At 39.3% G+C, this 22063-nt stretch overlaps 1 protein-coding gene across 4 annotated transcripts in view; it reads left to right on the top strand.

Moving 5' to 3' along the window:
- The window catches only part of cntn5 (contactin 5), a 196739-nt gene that overhangs the window by 119059 nt on the left and 55617 nt on the right, over positions 1 to 22063 (top strand). For all 4 annotated transcript variants that reach the window (XM_012868315.3, XM_021319398.2, XM_036149690.1 and 1 more), the window contains exons 8-11: positions 5516 to 5618; positions 13478 to 13659; positions 19445 to 19581; positions 19703 to 19832. In XM_012868315.3, the coding sequence (XP_012723769.2) occupies positions 5516 to 5618; positions 13478 to 13659; positions 19445 to 19581; positions 19703 to 19832 (552 nt within the window). The remainder of the gene's footprint in view (positions 1 to 5515; positions 5619 to 13477; positions 13660 to 19444; positions 19582 to 19702; positions 19833 to 22063) is intronic.

Below are 22063 nucleotides of genomic sequence, written 5' to 3'. Positions count from 1 at the left end.
TGGACAGAATGACTGTTATGGGTGAAATATGTCAGCAAGGACATGTCTGAATTTCTGCATGAACTTCTCCACCAATGTGATGAGTCGAACACTGATATCATACTGTGCCCGCCCCTGAATGGGGTGGGGTGGGGTGGGGGGGTGCTTCCTTTATAAGGTCTGTGTGTGAGAACTAATGGGGTTCTCAAGTACCGGTTCTGTTGTGTTGTTATGAGAACTCAGTACTGAATCTGTAAACATTCCTCTGTCTTTTAGATTAAATATGGTATAATATAGTTACAGTTTGAAAAGTCTTTTTATTACTACAGAGGTCTACAATAGAAACACCACATTACCAGATAAAAGAACCAGGGGAGACTGTGAACAGGTCTATAGTTTAACAAGCTAGAATGTGTCTGAATTTAATATTTACATTGTCACCTACATTTGCCAGTGTCCGTGTTTTGCACCCTGCTGCTGTTAAGCATTACTGTACGGCACTATCGCTGAAGAAATCTGGGAGTCTTTATAAATAAAAACAAAAAATACAACTAGTGATTGTATTATTGTACATGGAAGAATGTCTTGAATATTTTTAAAGCAGCACCAAGTTTTGGTCCAAGTATTAGCTTAGAGGTATAGTGGATGATAATTTCTGAAATGTAGGAAAGAAACGGTCATGCGCAAGACCGTCCTTCCTGATATTCTGCTCCTCAGAGAGATCGCATGAAAAAATCTCCCAAATCCACTATGGTTGTATTTCTTTCTCATCAGTCCTTTCTCTTCTCCTCCTAGACTTGCTAGACAGTTTGCTTCTTGCGGCTTCCAGCGATTTTCAAAGTATATGGTGAGAGCAGCAGAGCTACAATGAACTGCTAATTCTGAAGCTGACAGGATACATAAACAGTAGAAGTGTACAAGCGAAAAACTAACAAGGAACGTGCACTTAAATTGGTGTGCACGTTCACAATGATTGGCATGTGGAACAACCAATAGATAAGATGATGCCCACCGGTTTTCAAAGCTGAAAAAGATTGTTCACTATACCTTTAATTTAAGATATAATAAATGATTTTTCATGTCAATAAAAAACACTTGGCACATATGGATGTTAAGTACAGGCTGCCCTTCTCAAAAACTCTACTATGCAACTTGAGAGGTGCAGTTCCGGCTCTGAATGGGGCCGTGTGGAACTCAGCGGCCTTCTCTCTTGAAACCCAAGCAGCCTCCACACTCCTGGAGAATGAGGTCGAGCATGGGGCTTTGCATCGTCCGCCCTGTAGCGGAAGACCTTCTATCTCCCGACTTTTCTCTCTTACAGCAGTGGTTGCTCTGCCCTCCACTGCACACACATAAAAGTGATTCGATCAGCAGCCATGAAAAATTGTTTGGACCTCAAACTCTTCAGAGACAAAACTTAACAGATGTCAGTCTGTCCATCAAATCCATTGTTTCACTCTCCATAGTAGAGAGTCGGCAAATCACGGTTGATCCCCCCCGCCTCAGACTCTTGGTCTAAGTGTAAATCACAGACCAAGATTATGCGGTTATCTGCTGGTCAGCAGTCACTCTTTCTGGGATGATGATGTTCTCATCCTGGATCGAGAGGAACGTTTGCCATTTTTGTGAAGAGAAACTGAAACAGGGGCGGAGGCCTCCAGGTCCAATTGTCCCCCTCTCACAATGACTCAGCCCCCTGGGAACAATAAGTGGCCATCGGAGCACGAACGATCGGTTGGTAGCCTGATAGTCATATTTTGCATGTGAGAAACGAGTTTTGATTGTCACCGTTAAACATGTTGATCCACTATGCAAAGCTACTGCTTATAAGTCTGAGTTTACTTGAAACTCTTCAGACTGAAGAACCCTCTAGGAGAAAAGATAAAGCATTTCAACAAAATGGGAACCCATCCAGAGGACCTACTCAAATATTATTTTTTTTGGTATATTTGAAACAGTTAATTGTTTGTTATTGTTATAAACATAGTTATGGATGCTGTAGTAAAGACTATGCAATGTGCATTTACATTTACAATGGTAAATAACAGCAACACAGTTAAATCTTATCTGCCAGCTGTGTCAGAAAATATATTATTTCAATATAATCAGGCAGCAACTTCATCTGTTTTTCCTGTATTTAACATAGAACCGCAATAAGGGGAAATAGTAGAAGTAAAAGTGAATTTAATTACCAAGCATATACCACGGCTACACCGCTGATGCAGGTGCAGTTTTGAAATTGTTCCGACTGCCTTTTGGAAGATATGGCTGTTAGCTAAGAAATGTCATTTTTTTATTGAATATGTCATGTGAACACAGCTTTTCTTTATATTTATTTATTTTTTTATCCAAATTTCAAACTTCTTCTTTAGACGGGCCGTCTGAACACAGAGCAAACTTTTTCATTGTTATCTCGGGGGTTCAGTTTTATTACTTTTAAATTGGCTTGAGAAAGAACAAAGCACAACAGCAAAAAATAAAAATTTTCCTATGATTAATAAATGAAACCGAAACATAAAATTTATGTTCACACTGCACGAGGAGGACCAGGAATGTATCAGCGTGCCCACTCTAGACTTTGTTTTTTACAGTTCTATCAAGGCCAACCACTGAGACTGAATATGATATTGAATATACTATAGCCAGAGCTGGTGAAATATTGCAAATTCATTATATGTGAAGGGCTGCTTTGGAGCCATAAATGTTGGGAATGAGATTGAAATTGAAAAGTTCTTTGGAACAAATATCATAAAACTCTTTTTTCCATACATATCGGGCCGCAATTCAATAACTCCGATCCTCTGCGGAATTCATTTTATCACATAAAAAATGTCACGCGCACGTAAAAAGTGTAATTATGGTTTCTCAAATGTCATGTCAGTCATTTGTCTTACTGATAATATACTCCTTAATGCATGTGAAGCAGCAGTCCCAGCACTGTCATGATATGTTTTGAAACTCATTCCTGCAAGAAGTGGAGTCAGCAGTGGGTTTACGTGGGAACCGTTTGGCGAGTTTAGCCCTTTTTTTGGGCAAAGAAAAGTAAAAACGCTCATGTAATATTCATACTGTATACTTCCATTTAGTAAGAATGATAATGGTAATTAGATCCCAGATGACGGTGTTTGCCTTTGTTACTCTGGATTTGCTCAATGCCATCTGACACATCATCCTGGCAAATGGAAATAAATGGTCAGCTTAACATACAGATGAACAAACAAGTGTGTCTTCTGGCCATGATTTAGAGCGAAGGTGTTAGGCACCGCGGCACTTAGCAGGACTGATAACACACTATCACTTTTGTCCTTCACAATGTGCTTGCGAATTGTCGAGGGGATTACTAATTCGGGAGGACAATGGAGTTCTGTTCCCTGTTGTCACTGGAGAATATTTGCTGGAACATCATCCTTCTTTCTTTCTGTTTTTTTTTCCCCGTTTTGCTGACCGATTTTGAGCTTTTCTGCCGGTCAATGCTCAAGACATTGTGCAAGATGCCACCTGTTCTGTTTCTCAGTGGCTCCAACATCTTTAAATAAATAAAATTGTCAACACATGCGTGTTTAAGAACAGGGGACTGCAGCAAGGTCAACAGCTCGATGCAATCATATACTGTACTATGAGAATAATTTTAGAGATATTATATCTGACATTTAAAAACTGGTAATATTGACGATTGTGGCTTACGGCTGAAAGCGAAAATTTGAATATAAGACCAATTAAAGCAACTGTTTTGTAAGACATGTTTTATACTACGGGGATAACAGCTGACTTGATAGTTGTCCAGCAGGCGGGCAGGCCACAAAAGGTCATTCCTAAACAAGCTGGCTGTTCACAGGGAGCTGTATTCAAAGAAATGAATGGCAAATTGAATGGATGGAAAAAAAAATGTGGTAGAATAAAGTGCTTTGGCAACAGGGAGCCTTTAGAGGATTGTAACACAAAGCCCATTCTGGGGGTTAAGGGATATCTAAGGGGCAGACTGCAGCTGGAGTCAGTGCTTCAAGAAACACAGCAAAAAGGGAACAGCCCAAGCATCCATGGAATACAGCTGCCACGTTCCTTTTCTTGGGTGGGGCAAATGGCGCTGGAGCTAGGAGGTTGCCGGTTCAAACCCCCACTCTGACCGTCTCAGTCATTGTTTTCTTGGGCGAGACACTTCACTCGCTTTGGCTGCTGTCGGAGGTCAGTGGCGCTGATTATATAGCAGTCAGTCTGCCCCAGGGCAGCTGTGGCTACAATGTAGATCACCACCACCAACGTGTGAATGGGTGAATGGATCAATGACTAAATGTGGTGTAAAGCACTTTGGGGTCCTCAGGACTTGATAAAGCGCTACAGTCCATTTAAGTGCAGCCCATTTCAGCCACTGAACCAGAAGCAACATTAGAAGCATCTTATGACAAAGGAGGAAAACGACTGGACTGTTCCTCAGTGGTCCAAAGACCTCATTTAGAATTAACTAAACATTTTATTTGGTAATCAAAGTCCGAGAGTGAAGTTTCCACTGTCAATAAAGATTTGGAGAGGCATGTTATCTGCTGGCTTTGACTCATTGTGTTTTATCATGTCCAAAGTCAGTGCAGCAGCAGATTTCTACCAGCAGTCCACCAGCAGATTTCAGAGCACCTCCTGGTTTCCTTTGCTAATAAACTTTAAGGACATGCTGATTTTATTTTCCAGTCAGACGTAGTACCTGCCACACTCCCAACAGTACCAAATCTGAGTTTTATGACCCTGTAATTACAGTGCTTGATTGGCCAATGAAGTGGCCAGACCTAACCCCCTTGAGAAACTGTGGAGAATGGACAAGGGGAAGATAAGAGACACCAGAACCAACACTGCAGATAAGCTTAAGGCAGCCATTAAAGCACCCTTCTGGAACACCTCAGCAGAACCGCAGGCCATTCACCTCCATACCACCCTGTATTTGTGCAGTGATTCATGCAAATACTAAGACCATATGCTGTACAATACATGGAAAATAAGCAAAAAAATTGCTTTTATTGTTCTTATGTACTAATTAAATTATTAGATAAATATAATTTTGTCTTATGAATCTCATTAAATGGACATTTGTTATGACATGATACTAAATAAATGACCAGAATTTATCATGTGTGTAGTTACGCTGAATTTTGTTCGAACACTTTGTAGATAAAAGTTGCATTTGAATATTCTAATGTTTATCTAAATGAATAAGAAGTGCAACACTGAATGGATAAAAAATCAATATGGTGTGTTCAAAACAGCATAACGCGGACCAGGCCATGTGGTGTGCATAATGTGCTTTTCCCGCCTGTACCGTGTTGGATTTAACGTACCGTGTTGATTTGTAGACATTCATTAAGCAGTTTTAAGTAACGTTGTATATCATGTTGCCTTTTATTCGGCTGTTGTTTCAAAACTGTGCTATTGAAACATGTAATGAACGGAAAGGAAAAGAATAGAGCCATTGGGAATGAAACATAAGAAGTAGCGTATAGCTGTATCTGCTGGGTTCTAATGTCATCAATTCTTCTTTTTTAACCTTTTCCAGGTGTCATGGGTGAATACGAACCAAAAATTGAAGTGCACTTTCCGACATCTGTACTGGTGGCCAAAGGAGTGACTGTCAGGCTGGAGTGCTTTGCTCTGGGGAAGTAAGTACACAAAGATAGATTTTTATTATTTTTTTTATCAATCACTAGGATGATCACATTGCTAAAGCTGAAAGACCCTTTAGATGGTGCTACCTTGTGTTCTTCTCTCCCCTTTCTTAAATTTCATTATTCCATTATCTGAATGGGTCCCAGTCATATCTTGACTGCAGGCAAAATGCTAAGTGAGTGTCGAGAAGTACAGCCTCGTGGCTCTGCTGTTAGATGGCATGTTAGTGCAATAGTGGGGTGGTGGGAGGCCTGAATGGGGAATTCTGCCCGAGGGATCTCTGTGTTCTTAATATTGAGAGCCCTGATGTATCCACGTTTCCTGGTTGCTCCCGGGGTCTGTTGTGAAGAAAGCCAAGGTTATATGGGTTTTGGAAAAAAGAATGAAATTGATAATAGTCATCTGCCAGAAGAGAGGAGACTCTTTTACCCTCAGAGAATAAATCCACTTACACTTAGTGGGTGGGGTGGGGTTGGGGTGCCTTGTAATTTACTTATTTTCCCACTTTTCATGTAAAAAACTATTAATGGTCACTGTTGTCTTAAAAACGTCTATTCAAAAAGCATATATGCTGCTGTCACTTTGTTTCACCTTTCAACCACAAACTTCAAATATTTTTTATGATTGGGACAGACCATGGCATCATGAAGGACTAACCTGGGGTCCAGTCTTCCATGGTTTAAAAATGTTTTCATCATTCAGTCAATCCAGGTTAAGGTTAAAAACAGAAGTATAGACATAGGACTAATAGAGACAGACTAACTAAAAAGGGTCAAATAAAATAAACAGACAGAAAAGAATTAAAACAGAGAAATACATGGATCGATTTGGAAGGAAAGAAATGCACACGAAGAACAATCTGAAGAGTGCGGCGTGCATTTCTGTTCAATCCTGCTGAGTTAATACTTTGTAGAAAGACGCTTCACTGTGATTACAGCTGCAAATCCTTTGGATTATCTTTCTACTGGCTTTGCACATTTTGATTCTGACATTTTTGTCTTGATAAAATTGCTTAAACTCAGCCTGATTAGAGAAAAAACTTAAAGAGCTTTAAATATCAAGGTTAATATTGAGTCTGGACTCTGATGGCACCATTCTAAGACCTGAATGTAGGTGGATGTCAGTGACACCATTGTAGCTCTGGGCGTATGGTTAGTGTTTTGATCAGCAGAGAGGCAGAGTCCCAGTGGAAGCTATTTTGCAGCCTCTGACAGGATGGTGTGTTCAGGGTTTTCTGCCACACACAGCATTGTGCATGTTGGCCAAAAAGGTTAATTTTGTTTCGTCTGACCAGTGCTCCTTCTTCCACATCTTGCTTGGTGTCCGGCATGGCTTTTAGGCTAACCTTAAGCTTCTTATTTCTTTCAACAGTGACTTTCTTTGTTAAACTCTTTCACAAGTTCTTTTTTAATTTTTTTTCTTTCCTGCTCCCAGGATTCAGAACATGAGTTCTGAAACCTGGGAGCTCCTTCAGAGTTGCCAACGCCATGTTTGCTTCTGCTCTGCTTAATGCTTTCTGCTATAGCGCTTTGAATCGTCTTGTTACTCAAAAGTGCTTAATAAATAAACTTGCCTTGCTCTCCTTACCTGGCTTGTAATTTTTGATAGACAGTTTGCAGTTGTGCCATATGTTTTCCATTTTTTGCTCTGCGAAGTGTTCAAAGCTTTAAATATACTTTCACAACCTAACCCTCCTTTAACATCTTCCACAACTTTATCTGTCTATCCCTTGGTGTTCGTGATTCTGCCTTTTCTCCCCTAATACTCTTTAACAAACCCCTGGGGCTTTCACAGAACAGCTGTGTTGACACTGAGAATAAATTGCACACAAATTATCTCTATTTCTTAATGGGGGAGGGGGTAGTTTTTTTATTTTTATTTTTTACAGAACAATTTGAAAACAAGAAAGAAATGATGCATGGCACATCAAAAATATTCTGTACAGCTGACAAGCACAAACTTTGCATCAGGGCATCAGAATTAAGTTTACTATGGTTGAGTTTGTATTTAAAGCATAAACAGCCTATAATTTACTGATGACCAAGGACTATATTGTTTAAATACATTTCAATAATAACGCTGGGTAAATTCAAATTAATTATCATAATTCCGGTTTGTAATTTTGTAAATAAACAAAGGGAATTATAATCTCCCATCGCTTCGTGTTTCTCCATAAGACAAGCAGGGGTTCCTGATTTCCTGCTGGACAGCCAAGCAGCTTCTGTGCTTCCCTCATTGAAGTAATTTTTGTGTGATGGCTTTCAGTCCGACAGTGATCTCACTGAGTCCCCCTTGTACGCAGAGATAAATGATTCATCAATGCACCAAATTAAGACATGCCAGTCTTTATATAGCACTGAAAATGAAGTTAAAATGGGTTTTGTACCACTGTTGATCAATATGTATGATGGCACCACTGCCCTGCAAGGGCATCAAAGGCTCTTTGTTTATTACTGCCAAAGCTCCTTAATGATATTGCCTATTTGATATTTACCAGTGGCTGCGCTTTGGGAAGTGACTTTCAAGGGCAAATGGAGCAGGGCAAGGCTTAAAGTAAAACAGTAGAGCCAAAACGATTCTCTTTTAATTTAAGCTGCTGGCATCATGAAGATACTCAGTGGAACTGGGATTTTTCATCCTGGTATACTTGCTTAAAAACTGTCCGAAATGGCGCAAGGTAGCAAAACGCTGCATGGAGAAATGACAACGGCCATATAAATATTTGTTTTTTTTTTAATTACACCCAATTCACTTTTTTTATTTACCCTTTAACAATGATAATTAGTTTTAAGCTTTCCACCTATCTTGAACAAGGATACCAGTGCTGCAAATGTAAACGAGGGCGTAGCATTGCAGCACTTTTAAACTACAGGCTACTATTTGTTCTGACATCTCTCTATGACCAGAAGCATTTTGAGTCTGGCCTTACAGGTTTTATAAGTGATAAGCTGTTTACTTTAAACACGTTTTTCCTATAATCATGATAAATTACAGTATTTTCTGTGATAAATGATTTTCTGTGAACATAATTGGTAAAATATCAGTCATGTTAATAAACAAATGAAATGTGTCACTATGCATCACCTGATCTGCAGCTTTTCTTGCAGTGTTTTTGTTTTTTTTCTATAACAACTGATATAATCCCTGATACACCTTAAGCCTATAGAGTATATGACGTGCCTCTGTCCTCAGACTCACATAAATCCTCCTCTGGGACACACACATTTACAGCCAAACGCGTTTAATTGAAAAGAAAAATGGAAGGAAACTGCGGACAACAATCTGAGGAACAATGCCTCTCCCTTGACAGATAGAGCTGTGCTCAGTGTCTGGTTTACAGAGCAGCAACTTGGTGGATTTATGGGATACACACTCAGTAAAAGGACTGGCCTCTGGCTTTACACAAAAATATTCAGCTTAGGCTTTTGTGGCTACATTACCATATAGAAAATGCAGAAATAGAGTTGTATTGGATGAGCTAATAGACCACACTAAAGTGGTTCTATGTAACTTTAAAAGGATTAATCAGCTTGATAAATGGTAATGTTAATAAACGTCAAATATAACTTTCATATCCATAAATTTGATTTGTAAACACCCAAGCTACCCAAATTCACAGGAAAATTCTCTCTCCATGGTCTTCTAAAAGTAACTCTTAAAAGGGAAATATCGTTGGCCGCCTTCGTTTTAACACATGCTGAAGTGTGAAGTTCATTGTGGTTAAAAAGCCTTGTATATGAGAGGAGTTACACATCGGACCCACTCATATCCTCTTAAAGGACGATACATGGGCTGTACTGGGTGCTTTTATCCAAATAGCCATGGAGTAGTTGTTATACTTTTAGTTTTAGTGAACCCAGTGGGAATCAAGCTCTTAAATTCCTCCAGTTGCTGTCCTCTTTGAGTGATGCAGGACCACGTTATCAGCAGCATCAGAGAGTGGCTCTTAACACAACCCATTTCATACACTTGGCGCTGTGGCTAATGTGTTTAAAAAGTAGTTGTTTGGGCTGATATTGTACAGGTAAAATGTCTATTTGTGCTTCATCACTTTACTCCTTTCAAAATGGTTTAAACTTCCATTAGGGGACCTGGAAATTTGGAGCTCAGAGTATAAGCTAAACGGTTGAGGGTATCATCTAGATTTTAATGATGTGACAGAAACTTATTCTCAATTACATTTTGGTCCTAGGCTCATATTTGAACCTTTATTATGAAAGAAGTCCAGATGAGGGCAAAGCAATTGTGCGAAATGCTAATTAAGATGTAATCTGCAGCGCGCGCCTATGGGCACAGACCTAAATTGAAAACTCCAGCGCCTTACGCACTCTCCAGCCTGTAACACATTCACAGTGTCGCAAATGTTTAGTTTGTACAGTTTAAAAGGGCAGGATGACCATAGTTTTGGATTTTCTACCAACAGCTTTAGTGGGTACTGACATAAAGGGTTTCTAGCTTTTAAAATGAGTGGGCCCATTTTCTCTCTGTGCTGCTCCCAGGGGCCGTGAGCCTGCTCAGTCCTGGCGCTCATTACTCAGTCTCCAAAGAGAGATCCTGCCACGGACTCACAAAGATTCCCCGTTATGTTCCAACCCCTCAAGGTCTCTGTAGAGTTCCTCTGTTTTCTCGTTTGTTGAGAGTTTAGTCAGAGCAACAGTCTCCTGACTTGTCCATTAGGAAGTATAACTTCCATCAGAAAATACTCTGTCCCCGATTCCTTGAATATTGATTACAGCTTTTATTTGGTCAGACATATAGAACTCTAGTTTTACAAAACTTCAGTCCAAAAGGAAAACTATCTTGTGTTTTTGCATAAAACCTTGTCTCAATTCTAATTTGAGTCTGTGGCAGCCAAGGGCAAATCCTTGTCCTTGTAAAGGGGGCGAAAAAGCTTCAGGATGTAACATTTCCATCCAGGCTAAATGATTGATGGATTCAGTGAAGGTTTTTCATGTGGTGTCATGTTTCCATCTTTCAGGGACCTGTCAAATCCATTTGTCATACATAAGATGACTGATACTGAGCATATTATAGAGCTTTCTACCTCCACATGTGGAAGTCATCTGTCATGAGAATCTACATGGAGATTCATGACAAAAAAAAAAAAGATGGATGTGGAGTTTTTCAAAACTAAATGTATCACCTTTTCATAGACTGCCCTTGCATTGAAGATTTTAAAAGATTTTGTGTGTAGATTGTTGGCCGGAATGACAAAAGGGGTCAAAATGTCAATGGTTTATGAGGTGCACACGGCTGGAAAAATAGTATTTGCCTCTTGCGAGATTTGTTCTTTTGTTACTTTTTTGTCACGCTTAAATTTTCATCACGCATATTTGTATTTTCATTTCGTAAAGGATATGTTTGCTCAAATCGAATCACCCCTGTGTGAAAAAGTAAATAACCCTTCCCCTTCACACGTTGGCCTCCCTTTCTGGTTCAATTTCACCAGCTAGACCCATGCCTTATTACTGGCAGACCTGTAGAATCAAGAAATCCCCTCAATAAATTCAGCCTGACAGCATCAAGTAGGCTAAAAGCCTTCTAAAAGCAATATAGCATGCCATGATCTAGAGAAATTTAAGAGTAGAGGACAAAGTCACTGACATCCATCAGTCTGGAAAGGGTCGCCAGGCATGTTTAAGGCTTTGGGACTCCAGCAAACCCCAGCAAGATCCATCATCCACAAATTGAGAAAAGTAGCGAGGCCTCCCAGGAGTGGCCGGTCTACCAGATTACTCTAAGAGCACTTCAGCGGCTCACTCAGGAGCTCACAACGGAGCCCAGAACAATATTTTAAACACTCCGCACACCGGACATGCCAGTCAGTATTGATGATTGAACGAAAAGGAAGAGAGTGGACAAAAATCACCCCACAGGAGAGAAAACAAACGCTAACCAAAGAGAATACAAAGACCCGACTTTGGCCGAAAACTATCAGGAAGTGATTGTGTGAGCACTGACATGCCGAGTTTTTTAGGAAGACATGGAGCCCGATAGATGTGGTGTGAAACTTACAGAACTTCAGAACAGAACTTCATACCCATAGTCCACCATGGTAGCAGCAGGTTGATGGTCTGAGGCTGCTTTACTGCTTCAGGAGCTGGACTTGCTGTAACTTATGAAACCTTGAATTCAGGTCTCTGCCTATAAATTCTGAAGGACAATGTCCGGGCAAAGATTTCCACACACATACGCTCACTCATGCGGCAAGACCATGATAAGGTTTTTCAAGTGGTCTAGTCAAAGTCTCTACTTAAATCTGATTGAGATGCGTTGTGGTGACTTTAAATAAGCTTCACTCGAAAACATTCCTTTGAGACTGAATTAAAAACATTTCTGCCCAGGGGAGTGGATGAGAATTTCTCCACATTGATGTAAAAGACATTGGCAGTCATGGTGAATGCTAACAGGCAGTTGTACTGCCGTCCAAGTATCAGCTTTTCTGTTCCACATTGGTTGGTTTGGAGAGCTTTTTCCTCGAAAGAAAATGCATGCATTTGAAAACTGCTTTTTTTTATGGACTCCAGTTACCTTTGTCTGATATTAAAATGTGCTTGACAATCTGGGGCACAAGTGGAGCAAAGAATAAAAACTGAAGAAACCCTTGAGCAACTCAACCTTTCTCCCTCAGAGCTGTATGGTGTTTAGCGTTTAATTCAGTGCTTTAAAAACAACTGCAGGTATCTGATTGAGAGTCTGCATTTGCAAGAATGTATTCTCAAGAGACTCCCATTACAGACAGAAAATCTTGATTCGGAGCTCTAGCTTATACTTTCAAAAAATGTCTAGCAATATGCAAAGAGTTGAATTGTCATTGTGAAATGGATTCAAAAAGTAAAAAAGAAATATTTAGAGGTCTCTGCTCATGAATTTTGCTTGTATAGTCCGCTGTAGTCCCTCAAAATTAAATAACTACAGTGGCTCTTGAATACAGCCTAATGTGTGTGCTTTCAATTCCTGGTGTTTATTTTGTATAAGAGCAGGAAGTGATAAAGGGCACAGCCCTGGGATAAATGCTTCTCCTCACTGTGTGTACTGGATTGTATTGTCCTGCACAATTTCCCAGATGAAAGCATTTCAGTCGGAGGGTTTTCAGGGTGTGTGAAAAGCCATTTGCATCTGCCACTCTGTCTGAGGTCTCTGTCTGCCCATACAATCTGAGCGCGCTGGAGTCTGGAAGATTATTCTGCAGTCGTGCCTTGATGAAACACATTATACCGCAATCCTGATATTCCTTCTGAGTCCATGTCAGCACTCCTTTCTCATCCATTTTATTTGCTGGGCTTGTCACATTCACCCATCCAGAGAAGAAATGTTTTAAACTTCCTCCGGAAAACACTCACACTTTGCTCAGGCCCCTGCATCTTCTCTGTGTTCCCTTATGCTTTTCAGTGAACTTAGGTTCTTATTTCAGACATGTGCATGGCTTTGCAGCAGCAGCTCTGTCATCTGCTCAGTCAGCTGCTTTTGCATGTAAATAACCCTCCTGCGACTCATCATAACTAATAAAATGGCCGAAGTACCAACATGCGTAATTTGAGCATCCAAATCAGCATAGGAAAATCCTCCAAAATCAGTTGATCAGGTCAGGGAACTGAATATGCATTCCAGCTCCACATACATTTAAATTAATCATTTATAGTATGAAATTCCAAAACATCCATGTTATTAAAATGTTTAATGGTCGGTCTAATGCAAAGCAATATTTATATTCTAACAGCACCTTAAAACTGACATTTGTTAATAGAACGTTGCGCAATTCCTGCTTAAACCCTTAGTTGTCTCTAGACAATGCGGATGCTCTTGTTAAAAATGCATTGTGAACAAGAAATGCTATTTTTTTATCCCACAGTCCAGTGCCAACAATCACATGGAGGAAGATAAATGGCATCTTCCCCAAAAAAGCAAGACTCCGAAAGTCCCAAGCTGTTCTGGAGATTCCCAATATTCAGCTGGAAGACTCGGGAACTTATGAATGCAAAGCTGAGAATACAAGAGGAGGAACGGCTTTCAAAGGGCACCTGCTGGTTTACAGTAAGTCTGAGTGCACCACTTTCACTCTTTTTCTACTTTTTCTACTGGCAGAAATTCTAACTTTTTAAAATGGGTATGTGGTATGCATGCAGTCTGACTCTTTGGTTATTCAGACATTCCTGCTTCTATTCCCTGCTGGTCTGTTTAGATCTTTTTGCTTCTGCTCAGCCATCATGCATTATCCAAGAGCAGGCATACATTATCACATGTGTTGGTATATTTATACCAGCAATAGCATGAGTACACAACTGCTCCACTTTCAGCTTCCAAGTCATTTTAAAAAAAATATAATTGTTGCTGGTTAAAGTCGTTTCAAATTCAAGGCTAAAAACTGTTAGGAAATCCTGAAAACATCCATCCCAGATCTAATCTAAGAGTTTTTGTTGTTTTCTTTTTACACATTTAGTGTGCTGTTTTGTTTTGTCTGAAAAACAAGTGGGACCTTTGAACAAGAATTTGCTATTGCTGTTCAGTTGGTATTTCATTTTATCAACAATTAGGCTGACTCTTTCTCAGCAGGATCCGATGCCTTTCCGGAAGGCTTCAAACGACTGCAGGAATTACATTTTTGATGTATTTTAAAGGGGCACGTATGATTTGTTTTTAAAGATTTGTTGTTTTTTTTCTGTTGTGTTTCGACTTGTAGCTCATTATAGTTGCATTCAGTTTCATGGCTGAAGAAAACGGTAAAAGGGTATGAAGGAAAAATAAATGAGCACCACACAGATGAGACCACAGCCAAAAGTTGTTGAAGAGTGATGACCTTATGTGATGAACAATGTACCTATACATCCGTGCATAACACAATGACCACCCAAGGCAAAAACAGTGGTGGCAAAGTCTCACTAAGTAGAGATGTGCAGGGCAGATTATTCAGCAAGGAGGAGAAATATTGTCCAGAAACGATTGATAGTGGATATAACAAACCAGAACCCTGCGGAGAGATTTAAAAGCCCCTTGCTTGCAACTCGTCACACTGGTGAATGAACCCTTGTCACAAGAGCTGCTAATCCAGACACTAAAATTCTGGCAGGGTTCAGAGAGGCATAATTCTGGGTCATGTTTAGTCCACTCTGTGGTCTTACAAAGGTCGTTAAGATAGCTATGGAGCAGAGGTTCCACAGGTCTCACTTTTCTCCACGTACTCCATGTTTTGCCGATGATGCTTTAGCTGGACTACAACCATGTACCTGTCAAAACATGATTCCCGAGATCTCGTCTGTCGCTACACTCAAACTCTGTATGTCTGTCTGGAGATGGTTTACCCACAACAGCATGCTGCCTGGCCCGAAAACCGTCCTGCACATGTGGAAGGTAAAATACTGACATACAGTAAATAAGCAGTCGCAGCCAAAACTCTATGCTACAGCTGACGCAAATGGCTTCAGCAAAATGTGCAGGAACGTTGTTTGGGAAAAGTAGTTCTTGATTTATTGGGATGTGCTGCCATCAACATTTGTACTGGCATAGGACACATAAAAGTCAAATCTGCCACAAAATAAAGTTTATTTTGTCTGTTAAACTTTAAGTTTACAATGAACAGCTGCGGTTCCCTCACTGTGCGAACGTGTGCACACATAACCATTCTTTTTCAGCCGTCTTTTTCTTTTGACTCATTGTCAGGTTATGGCGGAGTGGCTTGTAGTCAGTGCCTGGCGGCCCAAGTAATGCAGAGTCTGTAATCCGACCAGTCAAATTGCACGATAAAGGAGCCGCAGGTCCATGGGAATGTTGGGGTTTTTTTCTCTCTAAGAAACGTGTGGCGCAGGTCGTGGTCCAGTTTGATAGACATGAGAGCGCACAGAGCAGGCAAGAAAGCCGCGATTTGATCTGGCTTTGGATCAGATAAACAACCAGACACAAAATATGAATCTATCTAGCAATGCTGTGCCTAGGAGGGGGGCATAAGGGGGGTTCAGAGCCGTTTTCATGCACCCCGTCGGTGGGAAAGGATAAATAAGCCGTCTTCACCTGTTTACTTCCAGTGATGCCAGTCAAAATTTCCTCCATACTGTAGATGATCTGTGCAGCAAAAAAGCTAGCTATATTGTTCGTATGTTGAGTCCAAACAACATATATAATTCAAAATGTCCTTTTTACAAATAAAAATGAAACAATAATACAACAGTCATGTCAGATGCCTTGGATCCAGTAAACAAATCATCATCCCTATATGCTATTTAAATATTCTTCAAAAATCACTTTAAAACAATGATCAATTTAGATTTCGATATGATTCATATCTTCAATAGGTACAATTTTGATGGCTCTAAAATATATTGGCTTCTTAAAGGAAAACAGAATTAGTAAATTAACAAATGAGTTGTACACAGAGATTTTAATGTCAATATTTGCATGCTGGGGTGTTTTATTATATTATGAAGCTTCAAATGGGAATCCGTTTTTTGCACTGACTTCAGTTAACTGCTGCTTTTAGCCTTCCGACGACGAGGATCACAGAGGATGGCGCTAAGTTGCCCGGGATCATAAACTTATCTGAGCTAGCACATGTCTCCCATTTCTCTTTGTCTGTGCTTTGTGCACAGGACCAAGATAATGGACCGGCTCAACCTTGGTAGGACACATTTTCAAGGCCCCACCGTTCTTGGCAACTTCCATTCTGTTGACATCACAAGGAGAATAGGGGACCTAATTTGTAGCAGCCCGGCACTAAATGTAATTTACACAGGTCACTTGGCAGCTTGAACTTTCATTGCGTGGGAGACCTTGCTGACCATAATCATTCAATCAAAGCGCACAAAACGTATTCTCCTGAAGGTGGCATATGCACAGAAAAGAAAGGAGTCTGCTAGCCATGGCAGAAACAACTCAATACAGAGGGTTTCTACACACATTGGAGAGGAACTACACCTCACAGCTTACATCTGAGCTCTGTCTAAACCTACAGACTCATCTATCGAGACGTGTAAATATCCCCATGCGGAAGAATTAAAAAGGATTTAGGCAAAATGTGGTATGTAAAAGCTTGTTAATGAGGGCTCTATTTGTTTTTAAGTCGTTCAGAAATTTGCACTTGAGGTCAGGATTTATAGCACAACATTAAAATCTTCTTAAACATAAATCTGTCTTCCTGCTGCTTGACTTTTGCTCGGTGAAAAAATGTTTTTTTACAATGTTTTCAAAAGCATTGTAAAATTATTATTTTGTAAATAAGCTATCACATGTTCTTTCACTGCACCATCCTCTTCTGTCTTGTTGTTGTTGTCTGACTCTTCCGTTTGCATTTGTATGTTTAAAAGACATTCAGGTCTGCATGTCTAAGCTGCCACGGGTGTGATTTTGATTGACACGTATCATGGGTTAATCTGATTGGACAAGGAATGACTCAAAAAGTGCTGATTGGCCGCAGGCACAGAGACCTGTGCCCCAGGGAAAATCTCTAGGTAACCAATTAGAGACCAGCATGAAATCAGATAAAATCCAAACAATTTAAAAGACACATAAACACTCATTTGTATGGCATCTGACAGCTTTTAAAGATATAGCTTACACAAAATTAACCTCAAATAAACCCAAAATGAAATGTGAATGCTAGAACAATCCTAATGATAGATACGTTTAAGGAGAGAACAGATGTGAAAATTAGTTGTTTACTTTATCTCAGAAGTTATTTTTACTGTCTACATATTTTTCCTGCAATTTTGACAGGGACGGTGCATGAGCGCCTCCTATTGACAACCCGCTACTGATCGCCATATAAATGATTCACATTTTTAGCAGTGCAATTTGTGTCAATAACCTGTGCCACATATTTGTGTACATCAGCAGGCAATACATTCAAGTATGTTGTGTTTAGACAGATAAAATGGCATGCTGTACAGGAAATACTTATATATGTTGTTGTTGTTGTCATATGGAATAATTGATTACACTGATTATATGGAATGAAATTCTGCATATTTTGAATGAATAGTCAGAAAAAAGAAGCAGTGGACACATTGTGAACAAAATTTAATATAATTAATAAAAGGCTGACTGAAAAGTCTGAATATGTGGAATTCATATCAGTCTGATACCACCAAGTAGAGGCAATGTCTTCACAGAAAATTTGGGCATTAACATTCATTTTGTGGGGATGCGCACTGTTCAGGACAATGGATTTTTAATAACAACAAAAAAATAAAACGCACACTAATAGTAAATTCATATTATAGTAGCAACAAGTTGCTGTTGTTTTTTTTAATAACTTAATAGTATTACATATCTTATCAATTTAGTTCCTAAACATAGTAATTTTCAAAGAATCAAAGACATTTTTCACCTCTTATCAGAGCACATTTGAGCCCAATTTTTAAAGTGACAGTGCCTCAAATATTAATAAATTTTCCAATTGCTGTGAATTTTATTCATCAATCTGATTCAATCCTTTTTCTATTTACTGCGTAAGGATTCAACTTGATAATTATTGCACATTAACAAGCTACAACTGGCTATAACATGGATATAGCAATAAAAATAATGATTTTCAAACAATATGACAGAATAAAATACTATTTGTAGTAAAATTAAATAGGGGTCCCCCCGTTCTAGGTAGAATGTGCAGTACTTCGAGTTTTTTTTCCAGAATATGACAGTAAACCATAACAACATATGTTACTACTGTGTCAGAGCAACCCAGTTGTAAACATAACTTAGAAAAACAATAGTAAAACAGTATAAGCTTTGGTCTATACTAAATATACTACTCTCCATTAACTTATCGATCCATCCTGCACATTTTTGCCTTTGACTTGAGCGAACATCAAATAGTATCTAAATGTCCAGCTTCCGAATGCAGTCTTTGAATTTGCAAGGCTTGCCTCCATCACGGTGTCTGTCTCTTGATGTTGGTCTACTGTGTGCACAATGTGTGGTGTGTAACGCCTATCTTATCGACATCACATATGCCTCTTTCTCACCCAGCCTTCCCACCCTCCGCAGAGTCCGCTTTCCATCTGTAATGAACAAAACATCTTGTAGCAATTTGCTTTAGTTGATCAACTTGTAGTACCCACATTCTATTCTAAGTTACGCAACAGATTACTGAAATAAGAAAAGGAATTAGTTAGATTACCCTGTTACTGAAAGAATAACAGCATTATTTTCTAAGGCTGTTACTCCCAACGCTGGTCATGCCCCAAGAGACCAGCCGCTGTTTGCGGTGACAGGTGGTTCCTTGAAGTATTGACTTTGTGGGAGCTAATAAAGATGCTAAACTTCTCAGATATTGATTTGCAAAAATGTTTGAAACTCTTGCATACGTTTCCTTCCTCTTCACAATTCCAGACTAATTGGTGTAGGTGTTTTACACAATACGCTAATAATGCACAGTGGAGTTTGTGGCTGTAACATGACAAGTAGAGAAAATGTTCAGGGCATGTTTTGCAAGGCTGGAAATGTGCTTTATTGTTCCAGACCAGAAGGCTGGTCACATGTTCAGTCTGAATTATGGCTGGACATTTTTAGAACAAAACAATGTGTGGTTTCTCTGCCACTTGGTGGGACATTGTAAATGTCTTAGTAAATGTCTTCCAAGTTTATGTTGGCTGGCCACCTTGCGATGGTGCATGGCACGTTAATAAATCAATCAAATCATATAATTAGTAGTGGCTTATTATGCTTATGTTTAAGTCTATATTTATAATTTTGAACCTGACAGTGTCCATAAAAAAATGTTGGGGTGTTTTTTTTTCTGTTGCTTGTTATAAGTACAGAAACAAAAACTTGTGGCTTGTGTTTCAAGGATATATTACTCACACTTAAATCTCTTTTCTCTATCTTCCAGCCCTCCCTCAGTGGGTCAGAATGATTAATGACACTCAGATGGATAGTGGAGAGAAGCTCCAGTGGGAGTGCAAGGCCATCGGGAGGCCCCGGCCCTCCTATCGTTGGATTCGTAACGGGTTGCCCTTGACATCCCAGGTACTTTTAATAAACACAGAACCCCTCTCCGTTGTTAATTGCACACTTCATGCAGCATTATCGTGTAAAGTATGTCCACATCCAGCCCCTGATTTTCCTTTCTGCTCTTGTCTTGTATCAGGGTCGAGTTGAAATAGTGAACGGGGAACTGACCATTAACAAAGTGCAACAGACGGACTCAGGAATGTACCAGTGCGTGGCAGAAAATAAATACGGAGCCATCTACTCGAATGCAGAGCTGAAGATTTTAGGTGGGTATTGTTTGGTTTATTAATATGGACCAAGATGTTAAAGGTCTCTTCTCTTTTCGGAACATCTCCAGATCTCATGGTCAAAACATTGATGTCCTAATAAGGCATGGACTGATAGGTGAAGAGATTGAAATGCAAGGGAAGAACACTAAACTATGAGATATGCTGATTGACAATCAATAGCGCCTGATTTAACCCAGGCAGCGGGCAGATGAGTAAACTAATGACTCTCCTGGTTGTTTTCACTGAGGAGTCTGTGCACATCAAGTTGATGAGAGTCTGAAACAGTTTGGCATCACTCTGAGGAGGATGTAAACCAGTAAGTTGTAGGTATGGATTTCAACTAATGGGACCAAACACTGGCAGTGGTTTGTTGGGTGGGTTTTAATGACTTCATTAGGGTCTCATCAGTGCTCTGTTTGCTATCACAGTGCAATCCCCATTTCCATGAAAAACAAACCTGCACTCTATGACTTTCATCAGTTTGTCTCCTGGACGAGGATAAGATAACGATAATAAGATGTGTTTTTCAAGCCAGACCTTGTTAATTACAGCTGAAACCAGATATTTAAACACATCCAACCTTTGATTTTCTCACTGTTGAACATTAAATGAGAGTAATCTTTCGATAGGATTGCCAAAACGATTTGCGTTTGCTAAACGCTACAGTGTTTACAGAGGTTTTCAAGAATCTTGTCATTCAAATTCAGGACATTAAACAAACTGAAATTGTTATATCTTTGAACAATTTTGGCAAGCTCAGATGGAAATTTAAAGCTTCCTGTAGGTTCATTCTCAATGTCTGGGTTATTTTGAGACACACGTGAATGTCTTAAAAATTAAATAAAATCAGCCTGGTTATGAGGAAGAAAACTGTGGACATTTGTGGTTTATCCTTTGCTGCAGTTTCAAGATGCTATCCACAAGAATTTGACTCCTGCATGTACATGGACTAAAACATCACTCAGTGAGGAACAGCCTAGTTGTCTAAAGTCATAGTTTAAGATAACAGATTATAGTTTGCAAACGCACTCAGGTAGAAAGACCTCTCTCTATGGGGACATGTCATATGTGCTTCAAAAAATAGATCGCATCACAACATAAAAAAATCATGAAGCAGCATCTCACGGCATCAACCAGTAAGTTAAAGCCAATTTATGCACTGATGACAATGCTTTCCAAATAAGTTAATTTAGTTAAATATAAATTAAAGATGTCTAAGATGTTAAAGATGTTGCTCATAGTACAATACATTTAAATATATAGATAAACAGATAAACAGGCTGTATTAAAATATGTCAGTTTTTTTTAGCAGATGTAGATAGTGGTAAAAGATGTAAGAAAAAATAATACAGATTTAGCTCAATGAATTAGAGTAATATTGAAAAGTTATTTTAGTTAAACATGATATATGGATTAATTATATATTTTTCAGGTCTTTTGTCCTGTTAGCCATTATGATTTCCCACTTAAACCTAATAAAACATGACATTTTCCCCCTTGGATAACTAGAATACTACATGAGACCATTAAAAAATTTTTTTTATAACATAAACGTGGGTTTAAGAAAAAGTATGTTTAATACCTGCTTAGAGATTGTCATTTTCAAAAGGTGCTTTTAAATCTGACAAACATCAGAATGATTATTCCAATTCACTGAAATGTTCCTGGAGAATGAACACAGGCACAATTTATTTGTATTATTCAGGTAAAGCTGTTTATTAGGCCAAATATGATAATTTTTTTTTTGTCATTTTGATTTAGATTAACAAAGTAAAACAAGGGTAATGCCTGGTTAATTAGCAGTGCTGTCAGCTCAGGATGCAAACTGTATCCTTATAACAACGGTTCCTTGATGAGAGTGGCAGATGGGGTTCTTTTATTTCTATCCCATGACTTCCAAACAGCCAAATTTCAATTCCCCTTACAGTAACTTGGTACTGGAAAACGGCCAAGGCCTTGGGAGGGATTGCAATAATTTTACAATCATTGATAATTGGATACTTACACATAATTTAGTGTCATTATTGTATCCTCTTTCAGCCGGACCAGCAATGGTGGCACTCTGAAATTTCTAGGCGGCAAAAACCAAAGAAAAAAAGTACTTCTCTGCCTTAAAGCTTCGGGCTAAAACACAAAGAGTCGTGCTGAAATAGCTGTCCACTGTTCTGTGCTGATGCACTATTTTCTCCTTGTCATCTTCGATACCGGGACACATCTGGTGATACCCA

Source organism: Fundulus heteroclitus, chromosome 18, assembly GCF_011125445.2.
Source record: "Fundulus heteroclitus isolate FHET01 chromosome 18, MU-UCD_Fhet_4.1, whole genome shotgun sequence".
Classification (NCBI taxonomy): Eukaryota; Metazoa; Chordata; class Actinopteri; order Cyprinodontiformes; family Fundulidae; genus Fundulus; species Fundulus heteroclitus.
The sequence above is the reverse complement of the archived record's forward strand: the minus strand, read 5'-3'. Positions and strand labels throughout refer to the sequence as shown.